At 45.6% G+C, this 25,951-nt stretch overlaps 1 protein-coding gene and 1 long non-coding RNA gene across 5 annotated transcripts in view; one reads left to right on the top strand and one right to left on the bottom strand.

The window, feature by feature from the left end:
* LOC113919426 overlaps positions 1-10,816 on the top strand; it is a 93,249-nt gene extending 82,433 nt beyond the window's left edge. The window contains exons 2-3 of the long non-coding RNA XR_003518998.1: positions 10,314-10,384; positions 10,676-10,816. This is a non-coding gene — a long non-coding RNA (uncharacterized LOC113919426). The remainder of the gene's footprint in view (positions 1-10,313; positions 10,385-10,675) is intronic.
* LOC113919425 (cytochrome P450 27C1) lies at positions 1,273-25,424 on the bottom strand. Of its 4 annotated transcripts, XM_027588481.2 has the most exons (10): positions 25,392-25,424; positions 24,743-25,212; positions 18,732-18,922; positions 17,359-17,558; positions 15,833-16,042; positions 14,477-14,640; positions 10,656-10,822; positions 9,376-9,454; positions 8,705-8,908; positions 1,962-4,149 (listed from the first exon to the last, which is right to left on the bottom strand). In XM_027588481.2, exons 2-10 carry the CDS (start codon positions 25,031-25,033, stop codon positions 4,033-4,035), a joined length of 1,623 nt encoding a protein of 540 aa, XP_027444282.1. In that variant the 5' UTR covers positions 25,034-25,212; positions 25,392-25,424; the 3' UTR covers positions 1,962-4,032. The 4 variants fall into 4 exon arrangements, with proteins under 4 accessions (XP_027444285.1, XP_027444282.1, XP_027444283.1 ...); XM_027588484.1 differs by lacking the exons at positions 1,962-4,149; positions 25,392-25,424 and adding an exon at positions 1,273-1,578 and having other exon boundaries at positions 24,743-24,896; XM_027588482.2 differs by lacking the exon at positions 25,392-25,424 and having other exon boundaries at positions 24,743-25,222.
* Between the last annotated feature and the right edge of the window lie 527 nt (positions 25,425-25,951).

Below are 25,951 nucleotides of genomic sequence, written 5' to 3'. Positions count from 1 at the left end.
CGGCCAGTGTCCCTCCAGTCATTCTGCGCCGTTGGCCCTGCTACCTTGACAGAGCAGCTTTGAGCTGATTCTCACCACGCACCCGGCACCTTCATCAGCTCTCAGACCCGCCGGGCTCGGACCCCTTTCACAGGACCAGCACATTTTTAGAAATGGAGTTTGGGGGCACCTGGGTGGCTCAGTTGGTTAAGGTCCTGGGATCGAGCCCTGCATCACGTCGGGCTCCCTGCTCAGTGGGGAGCCTGCTTCTCCCTCTCCCTCTGCCTGCTGCTCCCCCTCTTGTGCTCACTCGCTCTCTCCATCAAATAAATGAAATCGGAAGAAAGAAAGAAAGAAAGAAAGAGAGAGAGAGAGAGAGAAGGAAGGAAGGAAGGAAGGAAGGAAGGAAGGAAGGAAGGAAGGAAGGACGGAAGGAAGGAAGGAAGGAAGAAAAGAAGAAAAGAAAGAAAGAAAGAAAGAAAGAAAGAAAGAAAGAAAGAAAGAAAGAAAGAAAGAAAGAAAGAAAGAAAGAAAGAAAGAAAGAAAGAAAGAAAAAAAGAAAGAAAGAAAGAAAAAGAAAGAAAGAAAGAAAGAAAGAAAGAAAGAAAGAAAGAAAGAAAGAAAGAAAGAAAAAGAAAGAAAGAAAGAAAGAAAGAAAAGAAAAAAAAAGAAAAGAAAAGGAAGGGAAGGGACAAGAAAAGAAAAGAAATGGAGTTTGCAGTCTGAGAACCCTGAGGCAGGGAACAGACTGCAGGGCCCACCACTCTGCTGGTTCACACCCAGGATTCTGTCCCGGTCCCAGCTTGGCTGCGGTGCCCGCCCTGCTCCTCCCTTCGTCACTCGTGTCTCTAGATCTGTCCTCAACTCTGAAGGCCAGCTGACCCAAGTTGACAGGTCCCCAGAATCCTAACACAGCAGCTATCCGGTAGCTAAATCGATCATTGCTAACAATTACTGGGGGGAAAAAAAGGTGTAGCTCCCTGAAGAACCTAATTTATAGTCAGTTTGGCTGGTTAGTGAATAGTAATGAAAAAGAAATGAATCATGAGGTAATTAATCAATCCAGTTGTTGGCTTTCGAAGACACGTTTTATTGTGGAAATGCACCCACACACATACACAAAGCCGGGAGAATGTCATGAATCCTCCATGTACCCTTCACCCAGCTCCAACAGTTCTCAGCACTGGGCTGATCTCAGTTCACTTTGCCCTCCCCACACCCCCCACAACCCCCACACATCACCCACCCCCCACAGCAGCATTATTTTAAAGCAAATCCAAGATGTCATAGCAGCTCATCCACAAATATGGCCCATTGGTATCTCTAATTGATGTCTCCAAGAGATAAGATCTCTCTCTTTTTAATGTAATAACTACTACTAGCACACTAAAAAAAAAACAGTAATTCCTTAATATCATTCAAATACACAGTCAGTGTCCAAATTTCCCTAATTATCTCTTAAATGTCTCTTTACGAGCGGTTTATTTAAATCTGGATTCAAACCATGTCCAGCATCACGTGTGGTCAATACGTCTCTTAATTCTCTCGTAATCTGCAACAGCTTCCTTCCTCTTTTTCTTTTTCCTTGTCACTTATTTGCTGGAAAAAATGGAATTATTTGTCAGGTAGATTTCACCATATTCTGGATTCTGCTGACTGCATCTGCATGGAGTTGTTTTGTTTTGGGGTTTGGGGGTTGTGGTTTTTTTTTTTAAAGCTCTTGTGTATTTTATGATTTTTCCATTTAGGGGTGCCTGGGTGGCTCAGATGGTTAAGCGTCTGCCCTTGGCTCAGGTCATGAACCCAGGGTCCTGGGATGGAGCCCCACATCAGACTTCCAGTTCAGCAGGGAGTCTGCTTCTCCTTCTCCCTCTGCCTCTCCCCCTGCTTGTGCTGTCTCTCTCTTTCTCAAATGAATAAAATCTTTAAAAAACATAATAATTTTTCCATTTAAAGACCACTTTTTTTTTTCATTTCAAAACCATTTTTTTATTTGAGTATAGTCGACACAGTGTTACCTTAGTTTCAGGTGTACAACACGGTGATTCCCCCACTTGATACATTACGTTACACTCACCACACATGTAGCTCGCATCCATCACCATACAACCCATTACAATACCACTGACTGTGTGCCCTGTGCTGGGCCTTACTCCAGTGACTTACTCATCCCATAACTGGAAGCCTGGGCCTCTCTCTCTCCCCTTCACCCATTTTGCCCACACCCTGCCCACTTCCCTCGGGCATCCATCAGTTTGTTCTCTATATTTACAGGTCTGACTCTGCTTTTTGTTGTCATTTGGTTTTTGTTTATAGATTCCACTTATAAGGGAAATCATATGGTATCTGTCCTGGAGTTTTAACATGTCCCTCTATAACTTGTGTTTCCTATAAACTGGTAGTTGATCTACAGACCTCTCCGGTACAATTTCCATTTCTTCGGTAAGAACACCATAGTTGTGCCAGGTGCTTCTTGTTGTGTCACATCAGGAGGCTCCTAAGGTCTGTCTGTCCCTCTCCCCAGGGAGACGGGACCGCAGGCTCGAGTGTTACCATCACCTTCACCACATGCCCATCGCCGGGCGCGGCCCCGCTTCACCAGAGGGGTCGCCTTGCAGAATAAAAGTCACTTTAAGTTGCTGCGTTCGTCTCAATACTTTTTAATTTCAGTCACAAACAGAATAAAATTGTAGCTAGCTTATAAAAGTCCATGAACCTCAAAGCAATCCAACATCTTGTCAGTCACTATAACACAATTTCGTATTTAACTGTACATATTTTTACTGTGCTCAGACTAGAGTTATTCTGTCTTCACACGCAGATTTAACGCTGTTACATACTTTAACAAGGATGGTATGTGAAATGGCTATTATTTCTGTTTTATTTAAGGGTTATTTTGCAGCATGACTAAAGTGCGGGGGGAGATGCATGGTATGTATTAGTAGGGAGGTGATTTGGGGTAAGGATTATGTGAAAAGATTTGTGGGATTGAGAAGAAGCGGTTTCAAGCATGACTATGCAGGGAGAATGTTACAAAATGGTGTTCTTTCTTATTAGTGATCAGCAAGTAGCGTGAAAGGCAACAGAGCTTGGTGTGAGTGAACAATCCTGAGGCCCAAGGCGTCCGGTTGGAGCCTTACATAAGCACCAACAGCTGGATCACATTTCCGGTTCAGATATTTAAAATAACACCATGAAGATCAAAATATTATTTTATCTATAGCATGTCCACTTTTATGTTTATTTTTCCTTGAAATAAAAATGTTCTAAAGTTACATGGCTTTCCACAATGCTTGTCTAATTCATTTTTCTCAACTGAGGCAATGAAATTCCACACAGATTTTCTTATACATCTTCTTAGTGTTTATACTCGGTTAGAAAACCCAATATTTCTGGATTTCACAGGAGTTCTATTTTTTATTGATAATTTCTTTCAAACAAAAGCTAATCTTCAACTTCTTTAGGAGTTACTAGAAAAGGAAGCGCCAGTTTGGAGAGAAAAATAAGAATATGGTTCTTTTAATTTTGAGCCCTTCGGCAGGATCTAAATCTCAGGTGCTCAGGATAAAATGTTGACTCTGGTGCTTTCTTTCCATACTCACAGTACTACAGAGACATTTGTAATGTTCCCTCTTCAAATTGGAAACAGTAAGTTGCATTTGCCTCCTGACATAGAGTCCTGGTACAGTATTACAGAACATATATTCAAGCACGGAATTTATAAGTAAACAAACATTTCCTTGCATAAATGCATAGGAGACTATTGAATATCAAGTATAGCACAAGGGTAAGACCGCAGAGGAGACACCAGGATTCAGTGCCCCTCATTTTTAAACAGTCGTTTCTCCAAAGAAAAAGCAACACTGGTTTGCAAAAGTCAAATAATCTTTTCAAATTACTCTGCATAAAGATGTACAAGTCTCCCAGAACATGGGGGGCCAGTTTATTACAAAGACAGCCTCTAAAAGGGACGGCTTCCCTCCTCCACCATCATCAGTAACATTGGAACACCCAGTTTGTGTCAGGAGGCTGGCTGGGTTTAAAAATCCAGGCTCACTTTCTGTTAACAAAACGCACGTGGATGGGCCCCCCTGGCATCAGCAGCCCATGGGTTTTTGCAGGAACGGCTTTAGTCCAAGAGGATGTTTTGATCTCAAAATGTTGAAGCAACTAAGAAGAGAAAGAGAGAGGGGGGATTCAAAATGGGGACAACAGAGGCCTCGCAGTGCTCTGAATGCCCCTCATCTTCCTGCGGTAGCCATGGGTTGCAGGGAACCCAGGAAGTGGGCACGGTGCAGGACACCAATCGCTGGTCAGGGGGATGCAGGGGATGCTGCAGGTCTGAAAGCAGCACTAGGTCCTGCACAGGAGCCCGGCCTGTCCACTGAGCAACTGGGAAGTTCATGTGACAAAGATATGCAGACACAATATTCAAATGACTTCCATTTTCTCAGCCATTTCAAAACTCCAACTCCTCTGCTTCCTCTTCAGGTCGAGGTAGAGAAGTAATCAAAGGAGCAAAGAGAACAGAGGGACAAGTTTTCCCTCCGGCTGGGAACCTGAGGTGACATAGCACAGCACAGCACACTGCTGTTGGCAGGTGAATCACCCAAACAGGCTTCAGTGATTGATGTCCTCAGTTTAAATATTCTCGATCTGTACCTTTGATTCCATTTCTCATTTCTGCGGTTCAAAAGGAGAACCAGCTCTACCATTCAGGGTCAAACTGGAAAGTACCTCAATAGTGAGTTTTAGGGGCGCTGGGTGGCTCAGTCAGTTAAGCGTCTGCCTTCAGCTCAGGTCCTGATCTCAGGGTCCTGGGATCAAGCCCCGAGTCTAACTCCCTGCTCAGCAGGAGAGTCTGCTTCTCTTTCTGCCCCTGCCCCCACTTGTGCTCTCTCTCTCTCTCTCTCAAATAAATAAAACCTTTAAAAACACACACACAGTGAGTTTTAAAGAGCACCAAAATATCCAACAGCTTAAAGCAATAACCTCTGCCACCAACTGGCCCTGGCCTGATGTTCAAGGTCAGGTTGGCTTAGGGAACTGAAGGCAACCTGCTCTAAAGACCCGTGTCATGGGCACCTGGGTGGCTCAGTCGTTAAGTGTCTGCCTTCGGCTCAAGTCGTGATCCCAGAGTCCTGGGATCGAGCCCCGCATCAGGCTCCCTGCTCAGCGGGAAGCCTGCTTCTCCCTCTCCCACTCCCTCTGCTTGTGTTCCCTCTCTCGCTGTATCTCTCTCTGTCAAATAAATAAATAAAATCTTAAAAAAAAAAAAAGACCCATGTCAGAGCACACATGTGTTCCTGGTGGGGGTGGAAGGGCCGTGCTCACCAGCACACTAGCTGCTGGCCCCTACTCTGCTGCCCACTGGGTCCAGAATAAAGTCCAGCCTAATGAAGTGTCAGTTTTGGAGAACATATAATGTCACATGGGATCCAAGCTGCCCACCCCCACCCTGCCCCGACTCCCTCTCCAGCCTCGTCCCCCAAGCAAAGCAGCAGGACCCACTGATGGGTCCTCAGGTGGGCTGAGGCTCCAGGGGAGGTCAGGCAGGGGGAAGGGGCAGGGCTGACTGGGGACATATGTTGGACCCCCTCCGTTGTCACATTTCAAGAGCCAAGCTGAATGACCCGTATTTCCGCAGCTCCAACACGTTATAGCATCAAGATAGCTTCAGCAAAACATCTAACCTCTGACCTTCAGTTCTGACTCCACAGAACTGTTTGCACACCCCACATGGCAGGAGAACTCACGTGTAGGTCTCCTCACTTCAAGGCCAACGTGCCACATGGCCTTCATCCCTTTCTGAGTGGGCAACACTACGCTCGCTAAAAAAAAAATCCAAACTACACAGAAAACGTACAAGCAAAAAACAAAGCCCCTCTTGCGCCTCAAGTTCCAACTCCCAAAGAGCTAAAATGTATTTCCTAAAAGTTCTCTGTGTGATACAAATACCCTGTTCCCATTTGACAGTGCTCCATTAATGTCCTTTCCCTTCCCGAAGCCAAAGGCATGTGCCCTGTCCTACTGGGGGAGACTCCATTTATTTGGTTAAGGAAAGCCCGTCCGTTACTACTGTGCTAAGAGATTTTCTTCATTAATGTGTGTGGAATGCTATCAATTCTTTCTGGGGGTGGTCATATATTTTTCCTCCTTCAATTAGCTACTGTGGTAAATGATATCAACAGATGTCCCTGAGGTGGGCCATCCTTGCATTCCTGAATACACCTGATGTGCTGGGGATGCACTTCTGTTTCCTATGCTGCTGGATTTGGTTTACCAATTTCTCATTTAGGATATTTTCCATCTTTGTTAATAAATCAGATTGGCCGGTAGTTTTCCTTTCCCGTATTATCCTCTCCAGGTTTTGAATATTGGGGCTATGCAAGTCTCATAAAAATGAGACTTCCTTTTTCTAGTCTCTGTTTGTATAAGGTGATGATTACCCATTCATGAAGGTTTGATAAAACTTGCAATGAAACTGTCTAGGTCTGGAACATTTGGGAGGCAAATCTTCTTACCACCAACTCCATGTATTCAGTATCTGAGGTCTATTGTCCTTTGAGTCAATTTGGGCAACCTACGTTTTCTAGTACATTGTGTATTTTATCTAAATCTTCAAATGTATTCGCAAAAAAAAAGCCATTTGTGGTATTTTCTTGATTTAAAAAAATCAACGACTGCATTTTTAGCCATGTCCCCTTTCTCATTCCTAGCATGGCTCATTTGTGCCTTCTCTCTCTTTTTTTTTTCCTTGACAATTACAAAAAATGATGCTCCGTTTCTCTATTTGCACAAGTAGAAATGAGGACTCAAGGAAAAACTGCAGCAGGTACATTTGTATGTTAATAGCACCAAACAAACAAAACCCCACCACTGCCACCAAACACCCCGTTTCTGACCCCCTTCCAACGGGAGCACCGGGCAGGGCTGGCCTCTGTGCCCTCAGCTGCCATCTTGCTCTTGTGGTGTCCCCTCTGGTTCTTCAGGCAGCCAGAACGGGGGGGAGTGGTAAGCTCCACAGCCAACTTTCCGTAGGAAGCGGCCTATGCCTGTCCCGGATGCGGCTGCAGAATCTATGGAGCCAATGTTATGGAGCATGAGACCTTCCTGAACACCCAAGAGCAGACACTCAGAGCAGGTGCATGGACAACAGCCGCTTCCACTTCTCTGGCCCAGACTGTGTCCTCACACACCCAAGAAGTAGGTATTTGGCCCATTTCGTGCATAAGGGAATAGGCTCCGCATGGTTGAGAAACCTGCCTGGAGTGTCGGAACTGCAAACAGTAGAGCTGGGATTTGAGTCCGCTTGCCCCGGAAATGCCATCCACGCCGCACCGAGCTGCCTCTCACGTCAGACGCCACCGGGATGGGCCAGTGTCCGCAGGGCCCACACCGTCCCCAGGAATGGCTGCACTGGTAGCAACACCACTGAGCCTGGCCAGCAGCCACCGCATCTCAACTGAGGGGGGGATGACCATTTGACACACTGGTCACCAGGCTTCCTCCCACCTGAGCCGCCCAGCTTGAGAGGCGTTCTGCTCCCACGCCTCCTGCTGCGTGCTCTCCGGCTGGGCAGAAGCCCCCTCAACTTCCCAGCTCTCAGAGCTGTCCCCAAGTGCTGACTGTCCAGAATCCCTCTCCACCCCTCCCAGGCTGGCCAGGCTTCCATAGCGCCTCACGCTCTCTCAGGCCATCTGTCATCGAGGTCCTAACCTCTCAGTGTCCTGCTGTAAGCTGCAGGAGAGCACCCCCAGGACATGGAGAGAAATGGAGGAAGGAGTCAAGACACCTGGATTGTGCCATGCACCTACCACTCTGTGACCATGGCAAGTGGCTCCAGCTCTCTGAGCCTCAGTTGCCTCCTCAATAAAATGGGGATCCTGGGTCACCAGGTAATCTCTACATTCTTCCAATGCAATGTCAATGGCAGTAGCTCCCAAACCTTGGGCCAAGGTCTTCCACGGCTAAGATATGTTAACAGTAGTCTTCCTAAACTTGCAGGGAAACCTGATGAGTAGAATTTTCTCTACTAAAGTGTTTTCTTTTATAAAATTTCCTTCAAACATGATTTAACTTATGCTACAGCACAAACTGAAATACAGTATAGGCAGAAAAGCATCATTTTAATAGTAAGAGATTAAATATAACAAAACCAAGCCTTCCTGCTGTTTCACAACCTAAACAAGTGTGAGAACCACTGCACGGCCTAAGTGGCTGGTTCACACGTCTCTCAGAGTGCAGCCCAGCAATCACTGGCATCAGAACCCCCGGGCAGCTCCATCCCAGACCCACCAAATTCCTATCTCTGTGGTGGCCCAGGAACCTGCATTCTAAGGATCCTCCTAATGCCTTTGCTGTTCCAAAACGTTCGAAGACCACTGGTTTGACACCTTCCCGTTAACTTCTGTTGAGAGCTCCACATGTGATGAAGAGCTGAGCTCTTGGAACCCTGTAGACCCACCACAGCATGCACACCTCCCAGTCCTCAGGCCTCCAAGAGCCCTAACTGCTGCTCCACGGTTCCAAGGAGAAAAGAGGCTCAGTGGGTGGTCAGGGGACCCAAGGGAGTGGCATTTTAAAATATAAAAGGGATTTAACACGAAGCTAGTGCATTTGAGTTCTCCAAATCACATCTCCTTTCCCACCTAAGTCTTGGTCTGGTGGAGCCCAGGAAACGAGGTTGAGGCAGAAGGCCGACGTCTGGCCCCCACACGCCTACCTGGATCAAGAGGAGGTGGATCTCCAGCTCTGCGATTCTCTGTCCAATGCAGCTCCGAACCCCGTACCCAAAGGGGATGGACCCAAAGTTGTCAACTCGGTCCAGGCTTCCCTTCCGCAGCCAGCGCTCCGGCCGGAACTCCCTGGGCCGAGGGAAGTTCTCATCCGCATAGGACGTGGCATAGTGGCAGAGGGCCAGCTGGGTCTGAGGACACCATTTGCAACAGAAAAGGAATAAAGAATAGGATCAGGCAAAAGCAGAGCAGAGGCAAGAACCCAGTTGGCCAGTCCCTCCCGAGGTGCTTCTGGCCAGAAGGAGCCACGTAAGGGCCCCCACGGACAGCAGTCCTCCTTCAGTGGATGCCCACCTCTCATGCCACTGCAGCCACTGAGGAGATTCAAGTCCTTCAAACCTCCCCCCTCACCCCGACAACTGCTGTGTCCACCATACCTGAGGGAGGGAGGAGCTACAGAAACATCTGGCTTTGCTTTTGCCAGGGCAATGAGCACCTCCTTGCTTCTAAAGCCCCATCTTCATTATAAAATACATGCAGTAGGAAAGGAACCTATTGATATTTGCTTGGGCTCAAGGACTTCCTAACATACCAACAGATTTCCCACTCAGCCACCATGGCAGAGCCCAAGTCCCCACACCCTGGCAACCAAACTCACGCCTTTGGGAATCAGGTACCCTCCAACGACCAGGTCTTCCTGGGTGACTCGGCCGTTCCCTGGCAGCACTGGAAACAGCCTGGAAAAGAAGCAGGAATGGGGTGGTCACTTTTAAAGTACTTTGCTAAACTTTCAAAAATCTGGTCATTTTGCCATTTTCATTTTTCTAAAACGTAACACGTGGTCCAGTTTCAACTAAGAAATCTCATAAGGATCTTCATGGCTCCTTAGCTTTGGCCAGGGAGTATTCTAAGGTATGGGAAAACAGGTCCCCTAGTCAAAAATGTTTATGAAACACAAAGCAGAGTTTTGAACGTGCTACTGTGTTCCCAGAAGGGATAATCCCAAGTCCGGGAAATTTATGTGCGCATGTGACTCCCTTTATCAAGGAACAGTCCACAGGACTCAGGGGCCCTGGAAACACATGTTGAGAAATGCTCTACTTCAGCTTGTGGACTGTCTCCGAGAAGCAATTCAGAGAAAACGCTGAATAAAACTGCAATCGACAAATACCAGTAAACACATAGCTAGCTTTTTTTCCCCTGAGGTTAAACAACATGCTGTGGATTGAGGATGCACCACAACTTGAAACACCATTATCAAGTTTAAAACAATTATTGTAGAGTACACCATGTTGCCACTTCTACTCTTCTACATGGCAGTTCCTCAACAGAATCCTTGAACCTCAAAGGAGGAAGAAATTTCACTGGCCACCTGATCCTACCTCCCACCCAAACCCACCCAAGGCCACCCATATCCCTCACATCCAGGCTTTTCCGAGTGTTGTTAAAGCCCTGTCCAGGAGCGAATAAGTCCATTTGGTGTCGCCAATCCAACTAGCATATCCACACGAGAACCACAGTAAACAGGTTTGGTAATTAACCAAACATCCCAAAATATTTTCCTGATCAATCTATCTTGTTCTGCTTTACTTTCAGAGGAACAGGAACCATGGAGTACTGATCCAGGAGCATGCTGGGGAGCTTGGTGAACCAAATGACTAAAACAGGTACGATGTCATGGGGTGATGGCTCCAAAAAGCTTTATGAAGAACAACTAATATTTCAGACCCTAAAACAGAACAGCCTGTCTGCTATTCTGACAAGGGCAAAGAGGAAACAGATAGTTATAACTATTTCCTTCCTAAACATTTCGGCCACTGAAGGTTGTTGGCCCATTTGTTTTGGACCCGGTTTTTAAGTCCAAAGCATAAATCATAGTGATAAAGAATCAGAGACTTAAAAGACAGTTTTAGACATGAATTTTGGTGAGCCTTTTACCTCAGCGTTTCCTTCAGCAGAGCTCTGACCAGTGGGACTTTGGGGACGTCAGCTGCAGTTGGGACATGCCTTTCCCCCAAATTCTTAACGATCTCCCGGTACACGGTCTGCTGCACTTCCGGGTGCCACGCGAGAAGGTACACTGCCCAGGATAAGGTGAAGGACGTCTAATAAAGAAACCGGCAGGCACAGGCACGTGGGTGAGTAACACCAGGATTTAAGCAGCAGGCAACGTCGGCCAGGAAGTCACGTGAGCATAAGCACATGTGCAAAGTCATGTCCGTTCAACTCTATCTGAGCACGTTAGGGCTTAGCAAAGCAAAAGCTGATTTTCCCTAAATCATGCCAGAAAAAAAAAAACCAAGTATTTTTGGAAAGTAGCATCAGCTATGTGATTCAATTGCTCTTTCAATGAAGGGGTGCAGAAATTATTTTTGAACCTTTTTGGAACACATAAGAGCAATTCTCTTCGATGGCGTCTAAGAGGACCTAAGGATGCTGGTCAAGCCTGGAAGTGGTGCCGGGAACTTTCTGTGACCTTCTTTGCAAGGACCATCTGGTTTTTTGCTAGAAACAGAGCCTGCCGGTCAGCCCGGGAACTGTTCAGTCTGGCACTGCGCAGGCCCACGATGGCTGGGCGGGGCCTGCTCTGGCCGCCTCAAGGGGCTGGAGGCGGTATTTGTCCTCCACTGTTTCCATGCTTTTCTCAAGTAAAGCAACCTATAAGGATTTAATAGATCATTTATGCAAAACAGTACCATTTTTTTATACCATGTCTGACTGAAGAATTACATTTCTGGTTATTTAAAATAATTATATCTTATTCTCCCAGGTTCCAAGACTCTCACTACATTTTCCCTATTACCTATGTGACTGTATTTCACTCTCATAAACAAGGAAAGTCCACAGTATAAATGCCTTTTCTTTTACCTAAAAAAAAATCTAAAGTCAGTAGACCATACTGCTATCATTTCCCTGTCATAGATATTATCTGTTTTTAGAGGGCAAGCTCTCCTATAATATATATAATGTTCAAGTTCTTCCTTATAAATGATAAGGAAAAAATTTAGAAATTTCTATTAAAATCACATTTCTGTGGAAAAACCAAATGCAGTATATCCATACAATGGAATACTACAGGCGTACCTTGGAGATATTGTGGGTTGGGTTCCAGACCACCACAATAAAACGAGTATCACAATAAAGCAAGTCAAATGAATAGTTTGCTTTCCTAGTGCAAATAAAAGCTATGTTTACATTACACTGTAACCTATTAAGTATCCAATAGCATTATGTCTAAAACAACAATGTACACACTTTAATTTAAAAATACTTTGTTGCTAAAAAATGCTAACCATCACCTGAGCTTTCAGCAAGTCCTAATCACCCACTGAGCACAGACCAGTGATTCTATTTTTATATGTTATTATAACAAATATAATATATACTTATATATTATATATTATAACAAATATAATGTGTATTATATATTGTTATAGCAAATATAATAATAATGAAAATGTTTGAAATATCATGAGAATTAGCAAAATGTGACATGGAGACACAAAGGGAGCAGATGCTGTTGTAAAAATAGAGCCAATAGACGTGCTCAGTGCAGGGTGGCCACAAACCTTCAATTTGTAAAATAAAAACGACACACTAATCTGCGAAGCACAGTAAAGCGAGGGATGCCTGTACTCCATAATAAAAAAGAATAAACTACTTTGATATGCAACTACATCGGTGAATCCTGAAATCATTTGCTGACTGAATGAAGCTGGATGCAAAATACACACTGAATGATTCCATTCCTATAAATTGCTAGAAAAGTGCGAACTGATGCTCAGCATCAGAAAGCAGATCATCGGTTGCCTGGGGCAGAGAGAGATGGACTGAAATGGGAGTAGGGAAATTCCAGGGGTGGTAGAAATGTTCAGGATCTTGATGGTGGTGGTAGTTTCATAAATGATCGCATGTGTGCTTACCCTGTATCTGCCAACAAGTTATATCAAACTGTACGGTTTAAAAGGATGCAGTTTCTTTTGCTTAAATTATACTGCAATAAAGTTTTTTAAGTAATATTTTAGAAAATGAATATGAATTGTAAGAACGCTTCTGCTGATGTGGCCTCCAGGGGCCTCTGGTAGGAATGGTCCTTTCTGCCCTCCACCTCATGTGATGCTCTTAGTTACCACCAGGGGCCGGGAGGGACAACGCACCCAAATCCGCTTAGAGGCAAGGCCAACCACTCACTCATCCTTTCCCCATTCAAGCAAACCCGCACCACCCACCACATTCACATGACTGATTAGAATTTTCATTGATCACATTGATTTTATTGGTTAGCTTGATACATGTTTTTGTTTTATTGTTGTAGAAGATCCATAAGAATAAGGAGTTTTTACTAAGTTTTTTGCTTTTACATGTTTATGTGACATTATCATAAAAACAATGTCAGCCCTGGGGGAGGGGGTTCTCCCTTTAAACAGAAGGTCTGTGCCTTATTCAAGTTCAGGAAGCACTCCTGTAAAGGAAAAGCTTTGAGGTCATGAGTTGTTTAGTTTTGAAAGGCTTTGGAAAGAGTAAAGCACCAGGCAAATCTTAATTATTTCACTCAACTAACTTTTCCTCTACCAAATACTAAAAGCCCAGCCCTGCTTTTTCCTGTTTCACTACTTCTTTTTAGCAAATTTTAAAATTTCTCTGTACATATATCCATATGAATATCATTTTTCACACATGAATAAATGTATCCTATTACACATATGTTTTAGGAGGAAACTTGGCTCCTATCCCCCCACAGCCCTCCATCCCCCAGGCAGGTAACCCATGTTAACAACCCATTGTGCACCCTCCATACTTCCTCCACACTCATAAAATCACATACAGGTACGGACATGCACACAGACGGGCAGGGGCTGGGCCACTGTTTGTTTTACCAACAGGAGCACGGCATACACAGGTTCTGCGCCTTCATTTCTCACTTAACAACAGGGGATGCAATTCCCACCCAGTCCATTGACAGTGCTTTGTTTCATTCGGATATTCATCCTTCCTTGGTCATAGTAGATTATTCATCTGCTACAATAAATCTATTCATCAGGATCTTACTTAAGACTGATAGACATGGGGCGCCTGGGTGGCTCAGTTGGTTAAGCGTCTGCCTTCAGCTCAGGTCATGATCCCAGGGTCCTGGGATTGAGTCCCACTTTGGGCTCTTTGCTCAGTGGAGAGTCTGCCTCTCCCTCTCCATCTGCCTCTCCCCCCAGCTCATGCGCTCTCTCACTCTCTCTCTCTCTGACAAATAAATAAATAAAATCTTAAAAAAAAAAAAAAGACTGATAGACACACATATTCATAAGTCGAACTGTTTATTAAACTTTTCTTTCTTTATGCTCTCATTAGCAGGTTTGGGTTTAAAAGTGACGGTGGCTTTATAAAATGAATTAGGGAGTCCTCCATGACCTGCAACACTTTAAATGATAATAAGGTTTCTAACATCTGTGCCTTCTTCATTTTTGATATTATGAAGCAATGGACCAATGCTTGCAAATCGGGAATGATTTTTTAACTTTAAAACACATTGTTACTTTGTGTGCATGATAACTGAATGGGGGTTGCATTTTTTGCAGAATTATGTTTTTACGTTTTAAAATACATGTATATTATTTAAAAGTTAGAGTTTCCTCCTGGAGATGTTCAGCAGCGAAGCAGATGTTCAGTTAGCACCAACACATATGCACATATAAGATTACTTGGAAAGGCCCCCAGCTTCAGCTGTGCTTTGCTTATCAAGAAGAGAGCAAGGCCAAGATGCTCACCGTGTCGACGCCAGCCAGCAGCATCTCTGTGATGTTGGCGTAGATCTCCTCCAGCGTCAGCTCCTGGCTGAGGAAGAGGCATGTGAGCAGCCCCCCACTCACGCTCTCCCCACGGTCCATGTGGCACTGTATGTCCCTCAGCTTGTTGTCAACGTGGATTTGGCCTGTTTGAAAAGAGTTATTTCTTTTGAAATAAGTTTTGGTTGAGAGTAATCTCTTCATCCTCCCAATAACTTAATCTGTGGCCGGTTCCAAAGCTAAATGAAACCCAGGTCGATTTACTGTCAACCTGGGAAGCTCATCCACATGCTTGTTTGTATAAATGAATGAAAAGTTAAAGACAGGGGCACCTGGGTGGCTCAGTCGGTTAGACATCTGCCTTCGGCTCAGGTCACGAGCCCAGGGTCCTGGGATCAAGTCCCATGTCAGGCTCCCTGCTCTGCGGGAAGCCTGCTTCTCCCTCTCCGACCCCCATTCATGCTCTCTCTCGCTATCTCTTTCTTTCTCTCAAATAAATAAATAAAATCTTGAAAAAAAAGTTAAAGACAAGCTAAGCATCTCTTCCTCTCTAAAAATAATGCAGAAGATATTTGCAAATGTTTGCTTTACTCATCAAAAAGCCAAGAAAGCTTTGGAGTAACAAAACTACAGATCCCTTCTTTTTTTTTTTTCCTACTATGTTTCCAGAAGACGGAATGGCGTGAGCATAAAGGCCATGTTACATAAAAAGATAGTGGCACTTTCAATCCATAAGAACTTACATATTCAAATGAATGTTGGCCTTCAAAAGACACTATGGGACACATCTTTCAACGTTAGTGTTGTTCTAAAACCATTGTTCTAACAAACATTTTGCAAATCATTTTTTTTTTGGAAATTCTTGGTTAGCTATGTAGGGAAACAAATGTCGCTTTGCTGGGTTTGAACACAGTACTGTTTCCTCATTTGTTTTGCCAGAGGAATTTGTCTCTTTCCAAAAAGCTGCAAATGAGAATGTTCGAGTGAAAGTGCACAGGCCCAAAACGCTGTCTGCATCTCAAGCACTGACAGAATTATTGGACCAAAGTCATCATCTCCCTTAGACAACATTTACTTGCATAAATCACCGTTAGCATGTTTGTCACAATAAAAAGAATTAAAAAATGAGAAATCGGTCGTGTTGCTCATAGTGGCAACCCACATGCATCTCGTCATTTGAGAAGCTGAGCCAAATCCCGGGTCCAAGTAAAAACATGCAACTGCATCAGGCCACCCTCCGGAACGTCACCCCTCCGGCAGCATGAGCATCAGATGCACCACGAGCCGCGCAGTTGTGTCAACTGGTGAGACAACAGGTGCCCCTCATTCTTCTCTTACTGAATTTGAAGAGTCCGTCCCAGGACCTGCAGAACTCCCGCCAGGGTTTCGGAATGAAGGGGCGCAGCCACCTGGGGATGGCGCCCGCGTACATGGAGGTCTTGAACGTGCTGAACATGAGCCCCAGAGCCTCGATGTAGTCCACGGTGGGCTGTGGGACGCTGGTCTCCAGGCAGCCCAGGCGGCTCTCATAAAGGATGGTGGCCACCCCTGCACAGGAGACAGAGTTTAAAACCCTCTTCTTCTCCATTACTCACAGTATCAACATGCAATATCTAGCCATAAAAGTAAGTTGCAAAAGCAATCGAGGCACCTTCCTCCAGCAAGGTTCTGTTTTATCACCAGAGATTTTCTCTACTAGGTCCTGAGCTACAGGGCTCTAAGTATTCAATGCTGATGGAAAACAGGTCAGCAGGTCATTCCTTCTGCCTGGCAGGGCTCAACCGCATCACACCCCCTCCCTCCCTCCCTTCCCAAGGGTTTGTTCAAGACCCAGGATGCAAAGTCCTAACCTTTTGGTCACTTGCCCAATGTTGGGGAATTGAAAGGTGGCTCCTCTGGGCCATGAAGTGGGGAGCCCCAGAGAGCCTCAGGAGCAGAGGAAACAGCTTCAGTGAATCAGGAAAAAGCAGGATTTTCCGCTGTGTTTACAACTCATCTCTCTGTTGATTTCGTTACTTTGTTCAGGGAGCATTAATATAACTTTAAAAAGTTAACTTAAAATTTAAATTTGAAATAAGGTAAACTCACTTTTAAAAAAGGAGAAGCCTGAAAGAAGGTCCTTGGGAAAAAGCAAAGTACAAAACAAGATGTTTGGTTCACTACTGTTTTGTTTTGTTTTGTTTTTCAAGTAAAAGGTAGGGACACCTGTCGGCTCAGTCGGTTAAGCCTCTGCCTTCGGCTCAGGTCATGATCCCAGGGTCCTGGGATGGAGCCCCACATCGGGCTCCCCGCTCAGCGGGGAGCCTGCTTCTCCCTCTGCCTGCCACTCCCCCTGCTTGTGCTCTGTCTCTCTCTCCTCCTCTGACCAAAAAAGAATATTTACATGTATCCCTTAAAGAAACTGGTGACCTCCCTGGGTCAGGAGAGAGGGAGAGGGCGGGGACTTTTCAATGACTACCTTTGGGGTTTGATTTTGACTTTAGGACATGGATGGGAATGTCCTACCCATCCCACATGAATTTTAAAAGCTAGAATGACTGTGGTAGAGGCCCTCTAAACTTCTGTTTGCTACAAACTGTGCTAAAGCAAAATGTGCAGGAATTAGGAGCATGATTCTTGAGTTAAAAAGACCTGGATTTGAAACTAAGTTTCTGCCACTAAAAATGGAGGCAGGTTTTCAGTTTCCCCACTTGTAAACCAGTGGTGGTGGTACACCCGGCTAAGTTAGCACTGTGAGGGCTACGGGTGTGTATATGCGGGGCTCAGCACAGTGCCTGCTGGGGACACAGGGCATGCCCAGTGGATGAGAACTATCATTTTGGGCAAATGTCCTGTCTTCCATCTACCTCCTGACTTCGCCTCACCTTCCATTGAATATTTGAAGAAAAGGTCATTGACATTGGTCACAGTTTCTCCATCTTCTGCCTGGCTCTTGAGGATGTAGATTCTTTTAATTAAATCAGCAATAACTTGGTTGATTTCTCCTGAAAAAATGGCCACATCTCTTGGTTTCAGAATTCTTTGTCTCAATACACGTCTCATCTTGAGCCACTGTTCACCCTCCCTAGAAAAGTAAAGTGAGTTTCAAATAATCTTACTTCCATTGACATTCTGGAAAAGAACTCAGGGAACCTCTGAGAGTTTCCCCAGCAATAAAAAAGCCAACAAGGTCTGCCGATCCAAATGGAATTAAGATACTGTGTAGGGAGAGGAGAGTAATTTCAGCCTTGCTGTCTGTTCCCCTTGAAGCAAACTTTAAGGGGAAAAACTGCCCCTGGGAATCATCTTTATGAAAGTAATATGATTTCCTTTGAAAAACCTTGCAAAACTGTTATAATAATGAGACACGAGGCTGTTGTGATTAGCAAAAGAGAAAAAGGTTTATGTGTATGAACTCCTGAACCCTGAGTTCTGAACTGAGCTCCTGGGCGGAGAGTGGATAGTGGATGCCAAGCCGCAGGTGATGGTGCAGAGAGCAAAGAGCTTTTGCAGCATTTGGCCACTCCCCTCCGGGGCTGGACCAATGGGGAGGAGGTGTTTGATTATTTCCCTCAGAGCAGAAGTTGAGGGACTCTGGTGATATCCAGTCCCAGCTTTTATTTACCTCATCTGAGAATCCTATGGTTGTATTTCTCCCCAGTTCATGCATAGAGTATATATATATAATACATATATATTATCACAATAAATAAAATCACAATAAAATTTCTAAACCAAAGGGATTTGGACCAGGGGATACACAGATGCTCTGTGTTCTCCTTCCTGCCTAGGACTGTGCTGATTAGCTCTTAGGGGCACAGAGGTGTCGGTGAGCCTTGTTTACAAGTAATAATCATAGCCTGTTATGAGACGGGAACAGCATCACATAGCGATCCATGCAGGAAGGATCTTAGCCCCTGTTCAGTACCTCCTAAAGCAGCTGCTTGCCTCCTTCCCTGCCCACAGATCAGCTCTGTGATCCCCCCCTCCCTTGGTTGTCACTGAGAGGACACCTACAGCCTCCGAGCACTGCTTGAGAAACAATTCCTCCCCTCTCCCAAGCTAGTGTGACCCGCACTAATCTCTTCCCAGAGGAGAAGGGACAAGGCCCTCAGCACCAGTATTTAGGAGATCATGCAAAGAGGCTATTTTGACACTACTCCACTGGGAGTTGTACAGTTTACTAAAGACTGGTTTTCAGAGCCCAGCCTCCAGGCAGGGGTCCCCCGACGATGGTCCCCCCAGGCCACATACTCACGCTGAGATGAGCCCGGTGGATCTCCCTCGTAAGTGTCGGTACTCCTGCCAGGACCCCATGTCGGCTCTCTGGGGCGCGGCCCCCTCTGCCCGGAGCACCTGAGCCACCATGTCTCGGTCTGCAATAGATACTACAGACTGAAGACCAAAGTGAGACTTGAAGATTTTTCCATATTCCTGTGTGTGCTTCTGCTGCAATACCATGGAGAAACCAAAAAAGGAAAAAATACAGATATGATATACCTTTGACATAAACATTTCTATGTGTTAGGGGAGAGAAAATTGGGGCAGAGGAAAGCTCTACATTATACAGAGCTGAATCAGAGTTGTAACTTTACATATTCCTGAGATAAATGTAATTTCACGTCATTAACCATATTCACATAAGTTTTCTTATTCTTTAGAGCTATGTTTTTAACAATACTTAGCTGTGTGGAGCAACAGGAGAGAAATATCATTATGGATGGGAATGAACTGCAGAGCCTTCAATGGCCTGAGCCAAAAAGACTGTGCCAGCCCCTGACCCAGACCCTCAGCAGCTCTGCCACCCTGTTCTGCAGAGAGAGCGCCCTCTGCAGGCAATCTGTAATGAACCTGTAAAAATGGATCCCTGCAAGAAAATGAAAGGGCATCCAGATTTGAAAGAGAGAAGTAAAGCTACCTTTAATCAGAGATGACATGATCTCCCATACAGAAAATTCTAAGGAATCCACTAGAAAACTATCTGAACTAATAAGTTCAGCAAGCTTGCATGATATAAGATCAATATGCAAAAGTCAGTTGTATTTCCATACACTAGCAATGAACAATCCAAAAAGAAAAGTAAGAAAACAATTCCATTTATAATAGCATCAAAAACAATAAAATGCTTAGGAATAAATTTAACAAAAAAAGTGCAAAACTTCTACTTTGAAAGCCATAAGAGATCATTGAAAGAAATTAAAGGAGACCTAAATAAATGGAAAGCTATCCCATGTTCATGGGTTGAAGGCTTAATATTATTAAGATGGGAATACTCCCCAGATTGACCCATAGATTCAACATAATCTCTATCAGAATTTCTGTTGACCTCTTTGTAGAAAATTGACAAGCTTAAAATGGAAATGCAAGGGACCAAGAATAGCAAAACAACCCTGAAAAAAAAGAAGAGCAAAGTTGAAGGCTTCCTTTTTCTCTATTTCAAACTTGCTACAAAAGCAACAGTAATGAAGACAATGTAGTACTGACATGAGGATAGACATCTAAACCACTGGAGTAGAATTGAGAATTCAGAAATAAACCCGTACATCTCTGGTCAATTGATTTTCAACAAGGGTGCCAGTGCCAAGACAATTAAATAGGGGAAGAATAGTCTCTTCAACAAATGGTGCTGGGACAAATGGGTATCTACAGGCAAAGAATGAACTTATACCCTTCTCTCATACCAGATATAAATATTACCTCAAAAGGGCTCAAGTCCTAAAAGTAAGAGCCAAAACCATAAAATTCTTAGAAGAAAAGATAGGGGTAAATCTTCATGACCTTGAATTTGGCAATGGTGTCTTAAGATATAATACCAAAACCACAAACAACAAAAGAAAAAGTAGATAATTGGACTTCATCAAAATTTAAAACTTTGGTGTTTCAAAGGACACTATAAAGAAAGTAAAGGGTAATCCCCAGAATTGAGAAAATATTTGCAAAGCACATATCTGATAAGGGACTTGTATGTAAAACATATAAAGAACTATGACAACTCAATAAAACAATGAACCAATTAAAGACTGGGCAATTATTTGAATGGACATTTCTCCAAAGAAGATATACAAATGGATAATAAGCAGATGAAAAGAAGCTCGACATCATTAGTCATCAGGGAAATGCAAATCATAGTCACAATGAGATGCCACTTCACACCCACTAGAATGGTTGTAATCAAAAGGATAGGTAATCACAAGCCCTGGCAAGAATGTGGAGGAATCACAACCTCTTACATTTGCTGGCTGGAATGTACATACTGCAGCCACTTTGATAAACAGTCTGGCAGATTCTCAAAAGGTTAAATTCGAGTTACTATTTGACCCTGAAATTCCACTCCTAGATATATATCCAAAGAAATGAGAACATATGTCTATACAAAAATAAACTTATACTGAACGTTCATAGCTGCATTTTTCACAATTAGGAAAAAGGTGGAAACAATCCACATGTCTGTCAACTGATGAATGGACAAGCAAAATGTAGAATGTCCCTTACACTGGAATATTATTTGCCCATAAAAAGAAATGAGGCACTGGTACCCACCACAACATAGATGAACCTTGAAAATGTGATGCTCAGTGAAAGAAACCAGACACAAAAGACCACATGTTATGATTCCAGTTATATGAAATGTCCAGAATAGGCCAGTCTACAAAGACAAAAAGTAAATTAGTGGTTGCTTATGGCTGGGGGGGATGGAGAGTTGGGGAGTGACAGCTAAATGAAACAATATGGGGTTTCTTTTTAAAGTTATGAAGATGTTCTGGGGTGCCTGGGTGTCTCAGTCATTAAGCATCTGCCTTCAGCTCAGGTCATGATCCCGGGGTCCTGGGATCGAGGCCCTCATCAGGCTCCCTGCTCGGCGGGAAGACTGCTTCTCCCTCCTCCACTCCCCCTGCTTGTGTTCCCTCTCTCGCTGTCTCTCTCTCTGTGTCAAATAAATAAATAAAATCTTTAAAAAAATGAATAAATAATAAAAAATAAATAAAGTTATGAAATGTTCTAAGGTTAAGTGGGGTGACTGTCATATGGTATGTGATAATAGCTCTAGTACCAAAAAACAAAGAGAAATCACAATAAATGTAAATGGGTTAAATAAATAAATAAATGAGAGAGAGAGAAAGTACCCTTCAGCCTGGCTCAGCATGGCAGAGCCAGGTCTGAGCATATGGGGGAAATGACTGTCTCTCTTTGGTATCTGTCAACATTTCTCATCACCCCAATTCTCAACCTCAAAAATAGCAGGCCAGAGAGTCCATTGTCTCTCCATTCTTCCTTCTACTCCTCAGGTAGAAGATACTCACTTCCTTATCAACCTGGGTGAAGTCCTCCCACCCAGAGATAAAAACACTCAGCCTCAACTGGAAGGTGTTCCTCTGGGTCTCTGAATGGGAGCCATGGATGAGATGACTGTTAATAGCCAACTACTGGGAAATGGGTCACTCTCCAGGCAAATCCAGCTACTGAACAGGCACCATCAGCACTAAGGAGCAACTGACCAGGCACAAGAAAGAACAAGATGGATGACCCAGATAGTGTACAGCACTTTTTTGCTAGTGGACCACAGAACAGTACAGTCAGTCCTGGTACTTAGAATTTGCATAGACATTAAGAGCACAGACCCTGGAGTTTAAATCTTAGCTCAGTGTGTACTAGCTAGGCAACCTTACCCACTGCACTTCAGTTTCCTCACCTGTGAAATGGACAAATAACAGAACTTCTCTCACGTGTAGGACTAGAACTGTGCCTGGCACGTGAAAAAAGTTCTAGAAGTGTTCATTATTAGTATTTACATGTTATGATTATAGCTTACAAAGCCCCTCCACAGCCCTAATCTCATTTGATCACATAATAACTTGTGAGATGGATGAGGATTGTCAGACTCCTGCACAGACAAAGAAAATGAGGTCCAGAGAGAATAAGTGATTAGCCAAGACTCCACACGTGCACGTAGAGGCCAGCATTTGAACACAGGGCCCTCCTGCTCTGTCACATCTGAAACAGCCTCTAGCAACACAGGCTAGGATGTTGCTCTGTCACTAATTAGCTGCGTGACCTCGGGCAAGTCACTCAACCAACACTTGGGTCTTTTCCACCTGTACAGGAAAGACTTGAACCATACAGATGACTGGCAAGCTAACACTGTGTGATCACAAGTCTAATAAAGTATACTGGACGTAATGGTAACAGAGTAACTGTCTTCCTCCTACAAGGGCCTCAGGAGCAACCTGGAGAGCAGGGCAGAGGTTTTTACTTCTAGTAAAACTTCTAGCTTATTCAGTCTAGAGCAACCTGCAGTGGGGTAACCCAAGGCCATAAAGCACTCCCTGGGGTCCTCAGAGGGGTTGCAGGAGGATTCCTGCTCTTGTAAATGAGTGCTATTTGGAGAATAAAGGAAAAGGGGAGCCCAGAAGGACAACGGAGCTGGGAACAGTTGGGGCCTGTCTACTGTGTTTTGAGAAAGCACAGGTGAGTCAGTTCCGTGACTGTCCTCTGGCAGGTGTGTGCCACCACTCAGGACCATCACGGTGATAGGTGTAGTCTGAGGCTTGGGCAGGAGGGCTGCGTGTAGGGTGATGGCAGGAAGCAGGGCAGATGCAGGGAAAATGCCCCTCTGAACTGAGACACTTTCTGGTGGTGGAGAGGTGGCTCTCTAGGCCGCTCCTGCTAGAGATGCAGGTTTTAACAGCAGTCAGCTTCTCAAAGAAACCTGTGCTGTGGAACCAACTGTGGGCTTATGCTGTAAGGATAAAAGCAGATGGCAACAGAAGGGGATAAAAGTAAAAAAAAATAAATAAACAAATTAAAATTAAAAAAAAGAAAAATATCAAACTGTACTGACTTGTCCACAATCAATAACAAAACGTGTTTTTCCCCATTTGAAAACTATCACACCCTGATATCTTATGTCCAGATTCCACAGGGAAAAGAAAGAAAATCCTTTTTGACCCCTAGAAGCATGTCAGGCGAAAACTGTGTAGGGTTGGTGTGGGGATGGAGAGGAGGGTCTGGAATTTCAAATTAAACCTTCTCCTGAGTTCTGTTTTTTCTCCCAATGAGGTTTCTGCTTCTCCAGCCCAATCAGGGCTTCTGCATCAGGTATGTTTCTTGGTTGAGGGAACGAACGAATGACCATGACCGCAGACCAGGTGGGTGGTCACGGAAGGCTTCCTCGGAGAAGTGCTTTGAAGGATGGTTTTGAACAAAAGTAAGTGGGACGGGGGTGGGGGGAGGGTGTTCTTGGAAGCGGTTAGAAGGCCCAGATCCCAGAAAGAAGTGTGCGCTGGGGTGGGAGTCCTGAGGAAATGAAGAAGTCAAGTAAGGAAGCAGCTGCAAGAGCGAGAGGAAAGGAGATCCCATGGCCCTTGCAGGTGGAGGGTCCCACCTTGCAATGAAAGGCGCAATTTGGGATGGGGAAAAGAAGGGCAAAACTCAGGGTCGAGATGAGAAACTGTAGGCTGACGTGTCCCAAAACTCCCACAGGTTGTTGGAACGACTGGGTTCTAACTAGGTCCCTGCCCGAGTCCTGGCTTGCAGCCGAGGTTCATTTACATTCGTGTGGCGGCCTCATCATTTGGAGGCTAAGCAACCTGTGGCCTCCGAACCTCAGATGTTTGGAGGAGGGGGCGTGTTTGTTTTCCATTTATAAAACACAAGCAAAAAGGACCAGAAAGGGACGCAACATGACCTCGGCCGGCCGTGTAGACACGGTGCTCTGGAGAGCTCAGAGCAGCTCGCAGCGCTCCCGGGCCGGGCCCCCGACGCCCCCGCGAGAGAAGGAGCTCTTCTGGGGCCCCCTCGGGGCCATCCCGGGACTGAACCGCAACTCCCTCCGCTGGGCTCCGCAAGCCTCCTCCCGCGGGGGTCCACCCTGAGCGGGACCTCCTACCTGGGGACAGCTCCCCGGCACCCCTCCTCGGGCTCATTCCCCAGAGCCCTCTCCCCGGCTCACCCAGCCCGGAGACCCCGCCCTGGCGCCCTTCCTTGAAGCCCCTTTCTTGGCGCCCCCTGCCCGGCGTCCCCTCCCCGGCATCCGCTGCCCGGTGCCTCCTTCTTGGGGTCCCTCCCGGGCGACCCTCCTTAACGTCCCCTTCCCGGCCGGGCTTGGCGCCCCCTCCCCGGCGTCCCCCTCCCGGTGCCCCCTCCCTGGAGTTCCTTCGGGCACCCTCCGCGGCGCCTCCTTCCGGACGCCCTCCGGCGAGCGCGAGGCCTCCGCGCTCAGAGGAACAGTCCCCTGGCCCGCTCCCCTCCCGGCCGGGCGCGCGCTGCTACCTGGATCTCGTGGATGCGGCTGAAGCCGTCCTTCCAGAAGAACTCCACCAGGTTGGCGAGGGTGCGGGGCCCCGGCATGGCGGCGAGGCTGCGGGGCCCTTCGGCCCGGCCCCCGGCCCGCGGCGCTCCCGGCCTCCCCACTCCTTTGTCCTCGGCCCGCGTCCCCGCCGGCAGCCGGGCGCCCTCGGGCCGGGAGGGCCGCGAAACCCCGGCGCTCAGGAACCCGCCTCGCCCGGCCGCCGGACTCACTCGGGCGTTCAGGATTCGCGCCAGGAGAGCCATTGCAGCCATTTGGGTTGGTTGGTTGGTCGAAGCAATTGTTTTGTTTGGGGAGATGCTGCCCTTTGGGGTTGGTTGCTCTTTGCTTCAATGTGTTCGAGCAGCGCTTCTTTGAACTCATACCGCCTGGGCATCAGTTTACACAGACCATTATTAAAGGCTCCCTCCCCTAAGGCTGGAAAAAAAAGAGGCTGCAAGAGAATGAGGCGGTTAGCTTTTCTTCACATCACATTAATTCACCACTTAAGCGTTGTTCGAAACCACAAAATTTTAAGTTCAACCCCACTTCTGACCATGGCCCAAAAAAAAAGAAAAAGAAAAAGAAAAGTCTACTGGAATTTTCAAAAGTATTTTCTTCCTTAAAACTTACTGTGGAGGGGCGCCTGGGTGGCTCAGTCGTTAAGCGTCTGCCTTCGGCTCAGGTTATGATCCCAGGGTCCTGGGATCGAGTCCCGCATCGGGCTCTCTGCTCCGCGGGAAGCCTGCTTCTCCCTCTCCCACTCCCCCTGCTTGTGTTCCCTCTCTCGCTGTGTGTCTCTCTCTCTGTCAAATAAAGAAATAAAATCTTTTAAAAAAAATTACTATTGAGAGTACACCCAAAAAATTTAATTCACTATATATGTTTTAGAAACTGCTCTTCATGATTTCAAGCTATACAGTTATAATTCAACATGCAAAAATGTTAGATGATTTGTGCATGTAGTTCGTGATATTGTAAAATGGCCACATTATTATTTTACCACAAGTTTCCATAAGGATAATTTTGCAGTCTCCGTTTGGCTTTCATGAGTCTGCTGGATTTTATGCCGGCTCACCACTGCAAGTAGTGAGGAAGTGTGGTGCTTGAACATTGGCTTGCGTATTTGGCAAGTTTCTGGTGTCTCTCAAGGATCACAAGGATTGGTCCTGTTAAATGCAACGCTTAGAGAA

This window comes from Zalophus californianus, chromosome 3, assembly GCF_009762305.2.
Source record: "Zalophus californianus isolate mZalCal1 chromosome 3, mZalCal1.pri.v2, whole genome shotgun sequence".
Taxonomy (NCBI): domain Eukaryota; kingdom Metazoa; phylum Chordata; class Mammalia; order Carnivora; family Otariidae; genus Zalophus; species Zalophus californianus.
This window is presented reverse-complemented; position numbering and strand designations above follow the sequence as displayed.

What these genes read in the sequence shown, in the direction of transcription:
- LOC113919425 (XM_027588481.2), bottom strand. Translation starts at nt 25,033, where the DNA reads ATGGCTGCAATGGCTCTCCTGGCGCGAATCCTGAACGCCCGAGTGAGT. An exon ending in TCCACCGGGCTCATCTCAGC is followed by an intron (nt 17,559 to 18,731) that starts GTGAGTATGTGG and finishes TTACTTTTCTAG; the next exon opens with GGAGGGTGAACAGTGGCTCA. An exon ending in GGACGGACTCTTCAAATTCA is followed by an intron (nt 14,641 to 15,832) that starts GTAAGAGAAGAA and finishes CTTTTCAAACAG; the next exon opens with GCCAAATCCACGTTGACAAC.